This window comes from Paramormyrops kingsleyae, chromosome 13 (genome assembly GCF_048594095.1).
Source record: "Paramormyrops kingsleyae isolate MSU_618 chromosome 13, PKINGS_0.4, whole genome shotgun sequence".
NCBI classification, from domain to species: Eukaryota; Metazoa; Chordata; class Actinopteri; order Osteoglossiformes; family Mormyridae; genus Paramormyrops; species Paramormyrops kingsleyae.
The window spans coordinates 32,241,635-32,255,665 of NC_132809.1; the positions used below are offsets into that span (position 1 = coordinate 32,241,635).

General features: G+C 41.2%; 1 protein-coding gene across 2 annotated transcripts in view; it reads left to right on the plus strand.

Annotated features, from left to right (window-relative positions):
• Window positions 1-11,928: 11,928 nt before the first annotated feature.
• Window positions 11,929-14,031, plus strand: part of LOC111849644 (neural-cadherin-like) — a 125,879-nt gene continuing 123,776 nt past the window's right edge. Inside the window, exon 1 of one of the 2 annotated variants that reach the window (XM_072698664.1) lies at window positions 11,929-13,115. In XM_072698664.1, coding sequence (XP_072554765.1) covers window positions 12,110-13,115 — 1,006 coding nt within the window. In that variant the 5' untranslated portion in view covers window positions 11,929-12,109. The remainder of the gene's footprint in view (window positions 13,116-14,031) is intronic. The other variant, XM_072698665.1, reaches the window with a different exon arrangement.

Consider the following 14,031-nt stretch of genomic DNA (forward strand, 5'->3'; position numbering starts at 1 on the left):
TAGCACCTGGTCTGAAACAGAACAGGTTTTGGCTGTTTGCCTGCCTGGGGGATGATGACAACACGCTGGCTTTTTATTCACAGGTGACAGAGTGACAATCAATGACGGAGTGTGTTATTGGGAGAGAGAGAACAGGTTGGTGGAGTGACACAATGGAGAAATGAGCTTGTAGAAAGATGTTGGGGAGTCATACTAGTGTAATTCTGATCCAGTGATGAGTATGTCTGTTTGACAGAAGGAAATGGCAAATTAGTTTAGAAAGGTACAACGGCCTGGATCAGGGCTCCTGGGGATATGTAGGAAAATAGTAAAGTGATGAAGACAAATACAGAAAAAGACTGCAGAATGAGAGAAACAGTGACAGGTACCTAGAGAGAACAAAGTTAGGCAGAGCTAGAAATAAAAGGAAACATGGGTTTGTGGAGGGATGCCTTCTCAGAGAAGATGCTCGGCTAAGTGACTGGCAGTTACTGCAGAAACATTAGGCAAACATGACATTGATCAAACAGAGATATACTTGTGGTCATGTTTGGGAAAGAATTATCATTATCATTAATATCATTATTAAGAATTATCATTAAACTTTGGGAAAGTTTATCATTATAAACTTAAACTCACCAAAATAACAACATGGACTATAATCTCAGTTGATCTTATGAAAAGATAGGCTGTCTGTGTACTAGAAGTTGTTACAAGGTGAGAAAATCCCTGGATATCTGCAGATGTTTGTAGCATCTATGTCGTTATTGATGTGTAGGATTCTTTCTCAGACAGAAAATCTGAAAAGCATGCAGTCATGGATAAAAGAAAATACACCCTCCTTCAATTCTATGTTTTTATTTGTCAGGGCTTAAATAACAAGTGTGTGACCCTCACCAACTTCTGTAAACAAACAAATATAACCCTGGGTGACAAAATAAACTCAAAAAACAGAACAGATTTCAATATTCAGAAGCCATGTGGGAAAAGAATAAGCACGTCCTGTTATTCAGTAACATGTAGAATCACATGTAGCAACAATAACTTAGTAAACACTTTCTGTAGAAGTTTATCAGTCAGTTTATCATTTTGGGGAAATTTTGACCCACTTTACAACATTGCTCTAGATTTTTGATGTTGGAGGGTATTTTGTACGCAACGTTCGGTTAAGGTTGTGTCACAGGATCTAAGCGGGGTTGAGGTCTGGCCCTGGACTTCCAGAATCTTGACTTTTTCTGTTTTAGCCATTCAGATGTGTATTTGTTTCCCAGTCCAGCTTAAGCTGCTGGTGAGAAGGCCTCACATTTGTTGTTTCAATGACTGCATGTTTCCCAGGTTCTGTGACGGCAAAACAAGCCCAAATCATCTCCCCTGCACCACCACACTTGAGAAGCAAGTACAAGCTGGCCAGGTTTGTGGCAGAGATGTTTGGTGTGAGCCGAATCATCGTTCATACCACCTTGCCCAACACTGATACGACAATCACCACCAATCCAGAGATCAACACTCCATGCTAAGTCCTATGTGTCTAATAATTTGCAAATTCTGTTTTGTGAATTACTCCTTTTTTTACTCCTCACAAAAACCACCTCAAGCAAACGTCATTTTTTTAGTGGAATCTTTCAGAGTCTATTGAAATTTGAGTGTTTCCATGAACAGGTTTTCAATTTGTATCTTGCTGAATACGCAAAATCTAGGTCAAACATCACTAATGTTACCTTAGGGTCTACTTTTTTGAAAAAAAAAATGAAAACATTTTGAAATTTGTTGTGTTTCTTTCCATCACCCAAGGTTAGATTTGTTTGTTTATAGAAGTTGGTGAGGATCATACAATTGTTATTTTGGCCCTGATAGATAAAAACAGATTTGAAGGAGGGTGTATCTTTGTTTTCCCCATGACTGTCGACGGCTTTCTTAGTTACTTAGTGAAATGTACAGTAAATCCACATGCGGGGAGTAGGGATTCTGCTATGATATAGCTAAACTGTAATGTAATAAGTGATGAGCTGCAGGGAAAGTATCAGTCAATGTGCAGTTCAGCAAAGTTTGTCTAATCACATCACACCTGTGTCTAATTTCATTAAAAGCAATAAAGCAGTGAGGGGCCAAAAGGGCTCCAGCCATCAGATGAGAAATGGCTTTTTCCAGTGATCACTGACATATCTGCAGGACAGTCGCTGGCATAATGCTAATAAAGAAAGATCACTATAGACAGTCGTGCCTTCATAATAGTGGCAGAAATGGTGCTTCAGTCTGTGCCTACAGCTGAAATGAACATAATAAGATCAAGCTTTCGCTTAATACCACTTCAAGGTTAATATCGTCAGTTTCCACATGGTAAGATACACAATGACAACTATGGTTATACGTTTGTATTAATTATACAATATTATATATATATATATATATATATATATATATATATATATATATATATATATATATATATATATATATATATATAATACATTGTAGTGCTGACATATAATGCCAAGTCCAATATATAATGAGTTGTGTTATTTTATAGCCAATTATGTGCAAATACCTAATAATACACTTGATCAAAAATGGACTAATATAGTTCATGTTATTCCTGCTGATGTTATTCTAATGACTCATCAGTGGCGTGTCGAACTAGAAAAGACTACAGACCCACAGGTTATTATTATTACGAGACCTGATTTTCTAAGCCTGTGTTTGACTGCATTGATTTTTATGTATTCATTTGTCATGACATTTCAAGATAAATGCAGCAGTATTGCTGCATAGCTGGAGGAATGATAATCAATTTGCTATTTGCTATATTCCCAATGCCAGGCCCTACAGTTTAAAACCACCACCTTTATCTATTTAGCTGCTGGTTGTGACACCTGCAGGTACAAATATCAGATGAAAGTGAGTGGATTTATGTTGAATTTGCAGTGTTTTATTGTGACTCTCTAGCCATTGGCATCTGCGATAAAGGAGAGAACCAGATAAGACACATGGTATCGCAGTGTCCTTCAGGCTCAGACAACACTGGAAACATTATTTTGCAGTACTGAGTCACCTGAATTGAATTAGATTTGTTGTCGGAATGTGTATGAATTTCAGGCATTCTGGCACATTCTGAGACTTTGCAATCTCAATGATGGGTATTTGGCTTCTGTAACACTTTCTGATCCAGATTTTTTTAACCGTGTGTCGCAATCTATTGCAGTCTCACAGAAATAGGATTGGTGGATCATCTTTCTATGGGTGATTCTTTTCTGGTGAATGTTTTGGTGATTTTGCTGCGCATGTACACGGAAAATTTGCCCTGTATGAAATCTTACTGGAAGTCATGTAGTGATCAAAGCACAGATAAATATGTCACGTGCTTATGAATTCAGATCTTTTACTGATATTGCCTTGAGTAAGGTGCTACACAGTAAAAACTTAAGTGCAGATCCAGGCAATTGAAAATGAATCACAGAGATAAGTGTCACGTATAATAATTCTATGAAATGACAAGATGCCAAACCAACAAACAATTAAAGTTGTTGTGTCTAACACTGGCCATTCCTATCTGTGAGAGGCTGGCATGTTCATCCTGCTGCTGCAGCTGACACATTGCTCTGGGCCTAATTAATTGCTCATAATTGCGTGCAAAAGCTTCTCCCGCAGAAAGCGCTTCTTTCTTCTCCTTCCCCACCTTCACTTTAAAGCTCATTTAGTTACGGTCCGAGCTGTGGTCTCCTTTCGGGCACCAGAGAAAATCCCATAGCCCTTAGGAAAAAATGTTTTTCCTCTCGTTTTAAGGAAACAGAAAACCGTTTCATCCTGACGGCCTGTATGTCTGGAGTCGAGGAATGGTGTTAAACATGGGAAATTATGGAATAGTATCAATTTAGATCATGGACGTTTTCTTACATTGTGCAATAATGATACAGTCTTGCGTTGACTAGCATTTGCATTTGGGACTCGGACCACCAGACACAAGTCAATTTGGGCGTATGTCGATAATGTAGCTGTCCATCCCACCTACAAAGGAGAGTGATAGTGTTGTGTCACATGACCTGGCCACCTGAGCTAGATCCAGCAGAGATGGTTTGGGAGGAGTTCAGGACGGCTGGAAAAGCATCTCAGGAGGCCTCCTCATGAATCTGCCGTAGAGGAGACTGGGGTCAGCCAGTCCCTGGGGCCACTGGGGTTAAGGGCCTCGCTCAAGGGCCCAATGGTGGCGTCACTCTGCTGACCATGGGATTTGAACTGACAGCCTCCTGAGTCCCAACCCACTGAGCTGGTCCCCCATCCCCCCAACAAATTTATGTCCTTTGTTTAATACTTTTTTGTCATTGTATAATTCCATACATGCTATTTTATAGTTTTGATGTCTTTATAATTATTCTAAAATATACAGAATAGTACAAATAATCCTTTCTATGGGTAGGTGTGGCCAAACTTTTGACTGGTACCGTACATTACTGTATACATACTGTATTACAAGTTAGATATGGATAGTGGCTGACAGTGCTGCCCATTCTCCTGCATGTGTTACAAACCTGCTAATGTCCTACTACATCTGCTTTCAGGTATGTCTTGATCAGTGTATATTATTTATTATGGACCTCACAAATGCGGTCGGATGTGACCTGACCAGGTGTAACTCAATGTAAGACTGTATAAAGAATGCGTTTCCAGTAACGTCGTAGATAACATCTGTGAAGATGACTGAAAAGTTCCACGTGAGCTACTGTCTTTCAGTGATTATTCAATAAGGGATATTGTAAGAAAATGTCAACCCTTCCTTTCTGGGTTGTTGGTAATGACCTTTACTCGTGATTCTCTTACTGGAGTCCTCAGGATAAGCAAGACTGAGATATAGCCTACAGATTTAGAGAGAACTAATGTAACAACATACAAGATAATTGGGTATGTGTTCAGAACTGTGATGTCAGCTAATTAGAGAAAAAAGATTCAAATGATGTCTTCTAACTGCGCAGTATGAGAATTCTGCTGCATCGCTAGTGAAAAGCTGCTTTTTTGTGTACTGTGCTGGCATTTTGAATATGCTTTTTGATCCCTACTGGCTGTGATTTGCATTAAGGAATGTGATTTTATTCATTGATCATAACTATATATAATTCCAGGCAAAGTCCACATAATACAATCACTCACCTAGACTTGTAGATCTCCGCTCTTATGTTTCTTCTCATTAACGGCTTTAAACTTCTTGTAAATATTGGATGAGCAGGTCAGGTTTATCTCTCTTACCAAACGCACGTCACCCGTCTGTAAGTACTGGACCCGGACAACATTTCAGTGTCATCTTGAAATGGCTCAGCTTTCCGGGATGAAAGGATGAAGGGGCACTACCTTCATCAGAAACTCCACTCAGGTGGAGTTTGCCAGACCTACAGTAGGATTAGTAGAAGGTTCTAGACCTCCTCATAACCCTTCTGAGTGGCTGGAAGATGGATGGAAGATGTAACAATGTAACAAAAACTAAAGGCTGATCTGTTGGATTATGATTGGAATACCCTTAAGTAAAGCTCTCTTCTCACTGACTTAATATTAGATGATGGAATCTACAGATGCAAGCAATGCCACCGCATGTGGAGTATTAAGTCTGGGGCAGTGTGTGTGTCATCCTACTGACGAAGCGGCACACCGGTGACTGTTCCAAGCACGGCCTGCCACCTCTGCCTAAGAGGCCTACCTATGAGCATATGAGCGGCTAAGCACATATGCTGAACACCACTTTCAAGACTGAACACAGCAAGTCCTCTAAAGTGCTCCGTGTGACAGCTTCTCTGAAAGAAGTTACTGGTGTAGTCAGAAGCCAAGTCCACATGCAGCTGATCCCTGAAACACACACGGGGGCCATTTTGCTCTGTTTTTATCAGCAAAATCGCTGCATTAGGAATTCAGCCCATAAAGACTAATGCTTAAGAAGAATCTTAGCTCCTGTAATTCTATGCAGCTAGATCAGTGGAAATCTGTCCTGCCCTCTGCCCATATTACTGCACTATTTCGCTGCTTTCTAAATTAAATTTAATTTATAAGTATTTTTAACTGTGTTGTTACAGAACTGTAAACATATGTCTGATGTACAGGAATGCAATTTCCTGGTCTGTCATTGAGAACTCAGGTTCTCCCATGGATCAGCCTAGGACAGGGTTGGCCAATCTTACCCGCAAAGGGCCGCTGTGTGTATGTAGGCTTTTGGGGTGACCTTTAGGTCAGCTGTTCAAACCCAGGTGTGAGGACTCTTCAGCCAATCGGTCCTCTAATCAGTAATCCAATTAGGGAGTTGCAGTGAAAACCTGCATACAGTACACACCGGCCCTTTCTGGGTTAGATTGCCCACCCCCCTGGCCTTGGAGTTGTACAGGTTCAATCAGCAATAACCTCCCTCCTCTAAATGTATTTAATGTACCCCAGAGATTAACGTACCTGGTCACATGTAATTAAATTAGATTATAAGCATATACTGCGTGCAGAATTATTAGGTAATTGTGCATTTCGCTTGTATGTTCTCTTCAGACCAGTATTTTTTATCCAGATGAATCTCCAATTTAGAATGCAATGTTTAGAAATAGAGCATTGCTCACTATTTTGCCTGAATACTTTCTGTTTGGAGTAAAATAGGAAACAGTAGATACTTCCCTGTGCATAATTATGAAGCAAATCGTTATCACTATTAAAATTGGCCAAAAAGAACTTTACAGAGAAAAAAAAATACAAAATAGTAAAATGCCTGTCAGAGGGATGAAAAGACTGGCAGACCTTTAAAACGTGATCGCCATACAATCATGTGTTTTGTGGCCAACGGCCATTGAGTACAGAGGGAGCTTTTAGGGAAAAGAAGATGCAAATTAACTGTCAAAGATTTGTGTCAAATTCAACAGGAGGCTTCCAGTAGCATGTTAGCATCAAGTGCCACCATGTTTCAAAATTTTAATCTGAGTGGAATCTTTATAACTGCTAGGTACAGTGTGCTACGTGACATTGCTAAGGTTACAACGGCTCAAATACAAACTACACTCAATAAGGCACAAGCTCAAATGTCAAGAATGGGAACAGAACATGACTCAAGACTGGTTTTACAAAGGTTGTGTGGACAGATGAGATGAGAGTGACACTTGATGGACCAGATGGATGGTTCCATGGATGGACATCTTCAGGCACTGAAAAGGTGGAGGAGTGCTGGTGTGGGCTGCAATTATCAATGATGAACTTGTAAGACCTTTCCAAGTTACAGACGGTATAAAAATTAACCCCAAGATCTGCTGTCAATTTCTACAAGACACTTTCTTTAAACTCTGGTGAAGTAGAGGTCAGCAGCTTTCAAAAAGGTTATGGTATTCATACAGGACAATGCCCCAACCCATGCATTAAAGCATTCAATAAATTCTCTGGCCGAGAAAGACAAGAAAGGTGATCTAATGATGACCTGGCCTCCTTCATCGTCTGACTTAAACCCCAGTGAGAACTACTGCGGCTTAGTAAAGTGTGAGATTTGTCAAGATGGCAAGCAGTACACGCCTCCGAGCGGCGTCTGCGAGGCTGTCCTAGCTGCCGCACCTAATATAAAACGTGATAAATTCAAAAACTTGACAGGCTCAATGGATAATAGGCTCAGGATGGACATCAAGATGAAAGGTGCCTATACAGGACATTAAGCTTGGTGAGGTGGACTGTATAGAACAGCTGATAGCTAATTATCCTCTATTTTATAGATCGAATAACAAACTTTTTAAATTATTTCTGTGGATGATGAAGTGAGAAAAATCCACTTACTTTCTGATTGCCTAATAATTCTGCAGACTGATAAGTGTTTTTCTTTAATTTTTGTTTGTGAAAGACTAATGTGACATTTTCTCTCTGGATAAATTTATTTTCATGACTTATGAATTCACATTTATCACACATTACTTGAGTACTGCATATTTTTTCATTTGTTTGCACTGCACTGTTTGCACTGTCTGCACAGTCTTTGCACTTTGTTTTGCACTATATGTACGTTCATCTGTGCACTGCATACTTGCTGCTGCATGCAGAAGAATTTCCTCTTGGGATCAATGCAGTTTATCTTAATCCTGATTTTGGCTTGAAGTTAGCCGGCCCTTTCTTGACTTGCCGGAATGGCCGTTAGGTGAGGTGCTTTGAGAAAACCGTGGGCTCCTCTGCATTCCACATGCTCTCGTTTCACAGTGAAGGAGGCAACAGTTATGAGTGTTTCAGCTTCACTGACATTTACTTTAATTGGCATCTCCACACAGATGTTGCGAAGATAGGCAGCCACCTTCTCAGATTCTTTGTGAACACTTTGAAAGATCTGAAGGTCATTTTGGGGGAAAAAAACCTCAAAAGAAAAGAACTGAGCAAAAAATTCTGAGGAAAAAAGATGACGGTATAGGTTAACTTTTTTTATTCCAATTCAAAGAACACTTATGGTGGCCTGTTATTTGTGTTTGTGTAATGAGCATGTTTACTTCCTGATTGTTTCTGGTGATAGTGCTGATTGTCTTTCATGTGCTGAGGGCACCATCGGGGTGAAACACACAGTGACAAGACACATTAACATGAAATACAACCGTACACTGCTAAAGTTCCAGTGTTGATGTAAATGTTACTTTATCTTTAAAAAAAAAAAATGATGGACGTCATTGTCAATACTTGTGTTTGAGACTCCATTAATGAATACTGTATTTATGTCAGTTGTGGTTAATAATGTGATAACCTGATACAGCCTTCATTAATAGTATGGTTATTGTTAGGGGCTTGTACTAAGAACTCAATCCGAAGGCACTGACTGTGGTCATATGTATAATAGAGAAATGAAAAAGCAAATATTTCAAAATCAGGAAATGCCCAGGAATGGTGTGGAAAGAGCCCAAGCCAGAGCATTTAAATTAATGGACGTTTTCATCTTGGTTCAGAGCTGTGTCCTGTGGTAATGTGAGGCAGCGTGACTTGTTTAGAATACAAATACAGCCCATCTGACATGCTACAAAACATTAAGAGAATGGCTGCCTAATTTCCTTTATTTTTTGTCACAGCAGAGAGAATAGCTGCTATTATTATTATGAGGAGAATTAGCTTAACACCAGACATCCATCTGCATGTGCAGTGAGCTTTGTGTCACCACCAGGGAGCCCAGTGTCAATGCCCATCTTAGGGCAGCTGTGGCTGTTCATCCAAAGGTTTTCCGAAGCCTCCCCTGTGCCACACCAGTCAAAGTCCGGCAGTGGGGTTCCAACCTCGCTGTGCCGGATGGTCCATGCGGTTCTGACCCCCCAAAATCTCGAGCTGGCTCACGTCCTGCTGCCGATGCGTGGGTTGGCTCAGTCCTTCTACATCTCACTGATCCTCAGAACCTCACTAGCGTCGACCGGGCATTCTGGATGTCCTTTATCCTGCCCTCCTGCAGAAGCCCTTTACCCTTCTATATGCGATGCATCCGAAGAGTGTGGCTCTGTGTGTACAAGCCTGCAGTCAGCCCCGCTTTACCTCAATTAGGGGACTAGTGAGCCATCCTCTCCCCCCGAGAGATCAGCGCTGTTTCATCAGAACAGCCGGTGTCTCATTACCTCACAGTTTATATGCATATTGTGTAGAAGGGCAGCCAGGATGGTTAATCATCAATACCTAATTTGGACGGTGGCCTGTTCATGTTGTTGGGCAGAGTTGCAAAGTTGGGCAGTTTTCTTTTTAAAGGCTAAGCATATGTTGCCTCATTTACAGCATCCGGTACATCACAGTGTTGACAAGGATACAATTTGTCGTTGGCAGACATGCTTGTATGGCAGCTCGAATGATGTGCCTTAGCCAATGCTGCGTGTTGTTTCTTTAATCCCCCTCACTGTTCATCACCATAATTCCACTCTCATGTTCGAGTGTACCGCAGAATACATCCGCGGAGTGACGTTCTGTGTACACAGCTCCCCTCACTAGTAACCCTGAGCTGATGCTCCGGTATCGACATTCGGATCGCAGTTGGCATTGGAACACGAGGAATGTGGAAAATTCAGGCTCCGCTTTCAGCTGATTTCATTGAGATTTTTGAATCGTTTTATAGATCCAGTACAAAGAAAAACAATTGTAAATCTGCTTCTTTTTCATTTTGCAAAGTTTGTGGAAGGTTTAACTATTGTATGCATAGATGAATGGTAATATAATGTATATGCTATATAAAGCAATAAAAATATCTAAAAAGTCATCAAAGGCACACTATAATATAAGATTTAATAAAGATACAGCAGATCAGAGAGGGAAAGTGGGGCACATTTCAGTAACAAATATCGATAAAGCACAGCGAGACTCTAATATATGGGTGCAAGTATAATGCTGTATCATCTGTTATCAAAGCCATACATTTGCTTTGATATTATCAGCAGTATATGCTGACTTTATATGTACATACTATGTGAATATTTAACTGTGTGTTGTAGGAACCATAATTATCTGTGCTCTAAACTGTATAAAACCACCCTGGCATTTGTTCTTAAGGACTAATGAGACAAAATTTGAAATATTTGTGTCAAACTGCTGTGTATTGTGAGTCAGATGAGTGCATAAGTTCTAAATTTCTGGTTACCGCTGGTGACAGAGTTGGTGATCTTTACTAAATCCATGACAATCTCAGACAGTATGACACAGCGAACTTCAAAGAGCATGACACGGTGTACTTCAAAGGTATGCTATTCCATCAGGATTACGGCAGTAGTCCTTCATTCTTCAGGAAAGAAGGGACCTAAAACACAGCTCACAACTGCCACAGAACTATGGCAAAGAAGGAAAGTGAATATCAACTCAAAGTAATGCCCTGACTTACCTGGCCTGCGGACCTCAGTCTGATTAAACTTTTATGGAATGGACAGAACGGTCAAAGCAAAACAGCCCTGCATCTCTTAGGATCGCTGCGGAAGAGCATGTTGAGTGATATCCTTCTGAAGCTTTGTGTTTGTAAAGCTGTTATCAGAGCAAAGGGTGGCCGTTTTGTGGAATCCAGGAATTCGCCAATTCTTAAACTTTTCGAACGCTGCTTTGGTATTACATACTGTACAGTTTGTTTCGTGCATTGCCATGTATTTTTAATAGGAAAATATTTACATACAAATATAATGTAAAGCATTTTCAGGACCTATTTTCCCCGGTGAAATACATGTATATGCATTGAATATGTTTATTTCCGCGGGTGAAACATTTGCATCTTTATGGACATTGTGGGCGGCCCAGTGGGGGGCTGTGCTGCCTCACACTTCCAAGGCTGGACCTCTGAACGACGCCTCTCTGTGTGTGAAGTTTCCATGTCCTCCCTGGGTAGTGAGTGTTTCCTTCTACAAGTACAAAGACGTGCAGTTAATTAGTGTTTCTAAATTGCCCATAGTGTGTATGCCTCAGGAGTGTCACTCTGAAGGGGGGGGGGGTAGCCTTACTGGGCCATCTGGTTTTAATGAAAATGAACACACTATTTAAACTAATTAGTGTAGATTTACTTGGGGTGGAGGGGGTTGGGGGGGTTGGGGGTGGTAAAAATATTGTGTGGGGGCTGAAGCCCAAGTCACCCTGGCAGAGATAAATGGCTACATGATGGATAATGAAAGTTCTTGATGACAGTTAAAGGTCTCTTCATGTATGTGTAGGACACATCTCCATAATAATCATCTTAAATGCAGACATGAGGGCGGATCGTTAACTTAAGTCTAATTTAGTCTTAAGCAGAAATATCGGTTAGGTTAATCTACTTGAAAATTAGTTTTGCGGAATTAAAACAAGCCCTTGTTTATTTCTCCTCCCCCTTGCGATTTAATTTATGCGCGGCGGGGGGGGGGTTTTACAGAGTAGTAATATTTGGTTACGGGTGGACATGAAGTGAAGGCTATCTGTAGTCACGTGGACCAGGGTTCCCCGAGGAATCCCCCGAAAGTTACCTCGTCTCCCAGCCGAGGCGCTGTCCGGCGCGTCTCGCTTCTTCAGAGATGCGTGAGCAGATCAACCCTCACAGTGCGATCGGGCTGCGTAGAGGAGCAGGTGTATCGCGGGGACCGGCGAGCTCAGCTTGATCCGTACATGCAGACAGCATTAACACACAGTTCCGTATTGTTCACTTATCAGAAAACTAAGTCAGAAAACGTAGTCGGTGGTGCACCCTCGAAGAGCCATGATTTGGACTGCTTTAATACTGTGTTTCGTAACTTTCACTTTTGGGAATAGAACAGACGTGCGGCTGCCTTTCTTCCACGGGCATGTTTTTGAGAACTCCCCACCAGGATCCAAGGTAAACGGAATTAGCATCCCATTCAGACGGACAGATGCGCAAGAATGGTGTGCGGCGGCAGGTACGCACGTACAACTACTGGGGCAAGGCAGCGACCACTTCCACGTCTTTGCTCATCACAAGAGCGGACATTTCTTGCTGAGAACCGCAGAAATGCTGGACAGGGAAGAGCAATCTGAATACATCATTGGGCTCGGTTTATGCTGCCAAAGTTGCGATCGCGCTCACCTTGTGGTGGCCGAAGTTGCGTCCCTGAAAATCGACATACTGGACACGAACGACCACGAGCCCATCTTCCCCTATTCCGACGTGAAGATAACTTTGGATGATGCTACAGCCATCAGATCTGTAGTGTTCAAGGCGGCAGCCCATGACATAGACAGTGGCAAAAATGCGGAATTGATTTACTTCATACTTCCAAAAAATAACAGTTTCTATGCGGTGCCAAAAACCGGTGATATTATTTTGGTGGATTCCATACTGGGATTTGCCAGCCCGATTAACTTTGAGGTGTTTGCGAGAGACCGTGGCTGGCCCTCCCGCACAAGTAAGAGTTTGAAAATCGAGATAAATCCTCGGCTCTGGGCAGCGGCGCACCCGCCCCACAGTGATGCATCTGCCCCCGGAATTTCACGGAGGTCGCGGTCTCTCCTCGTTTCCGATAGCGCCCTAGTTATTAACGTATCCGAAGATGCCGGTATCGGTTCAGTTGTAATGAATCTTATGCCGGTGAAATTTCAAACGGCTAGTTTTGAACTGATGAACCCAAGCTCCGAGGCCAGTCCGGTCATGGTGAGTCGCGACAGCGGGGATGTCGTGATTGCCCGGCGCCTGGATAGGGAGACGGAGCCGGTCATAGACACGATTGTTAAAATTCAAGATAAACAAGGTGAGTGTTTAGTAGTGCTTTGTCATTCAACTATTGCCCACTTTAAAAAACCGATTAGCCTATAACTTAAGTTCTCATAGATTGCTGGGTGTCTTCGTTTAAATCTAATCAATAACGTGTTAAATAAACTAATAAATAAATAGATAATACCATATCACCTTGCGGCCACGTTCCACAAGTTATATCTTTAAGTGGAAAAGATTTTGTTCGAAATCATGTGCGGTTGACATATTCAACATGCATGGATTTCTCCAGTGTCGGCGCCGTACTTTAATTATTATTGTATATATGTCGAATTTGAGCATTAAGCCACACAGAGTGGTAAATGTAGCCTAAAAGAGAATATTTAGTTCTTTATTTTAGAGTTACAACACGAAGTATGCAATTCCAAAGTCCCCCCCCCCCCCCCCCGGGGAAGATCGCATTAATTGTCACAATGTAGCCTATCGATTTGCTTCGCAATTCACAGTTAAGATGAAATACAGTATAGCGTAATGGTGATTGCGGCAAATTAACTGCTGCACTTAATATATGCCTCTTATGCTGGCAGTTTGGGAAATCATAGTGTCATTGGTCATTTTGTGTTTGCATTTATTAGTCATGTATTGTATTATTTATTATATATTAAGCTATATGTTATGAACAATAACAGTAATGTACTTCATTATATATCATGTTATCATCACAGTACGATAACGGGATACTTTTTTTTCCTCTTTACACCTTAGTGCGGTTTACAAATTTACTAAATTAGATAGTTCGATTGTTAACTATTTGACATATTAGGCCTATATCGAAATTATTAAACTAATGCACCAAACCTTTATTTCTCTTATTTTTGAGGAAATATTACTGGACCTAGAGTGGTGCAGAAAAATCAAAAAATTATGGAACATCACAAGAAATACGCCAGAGG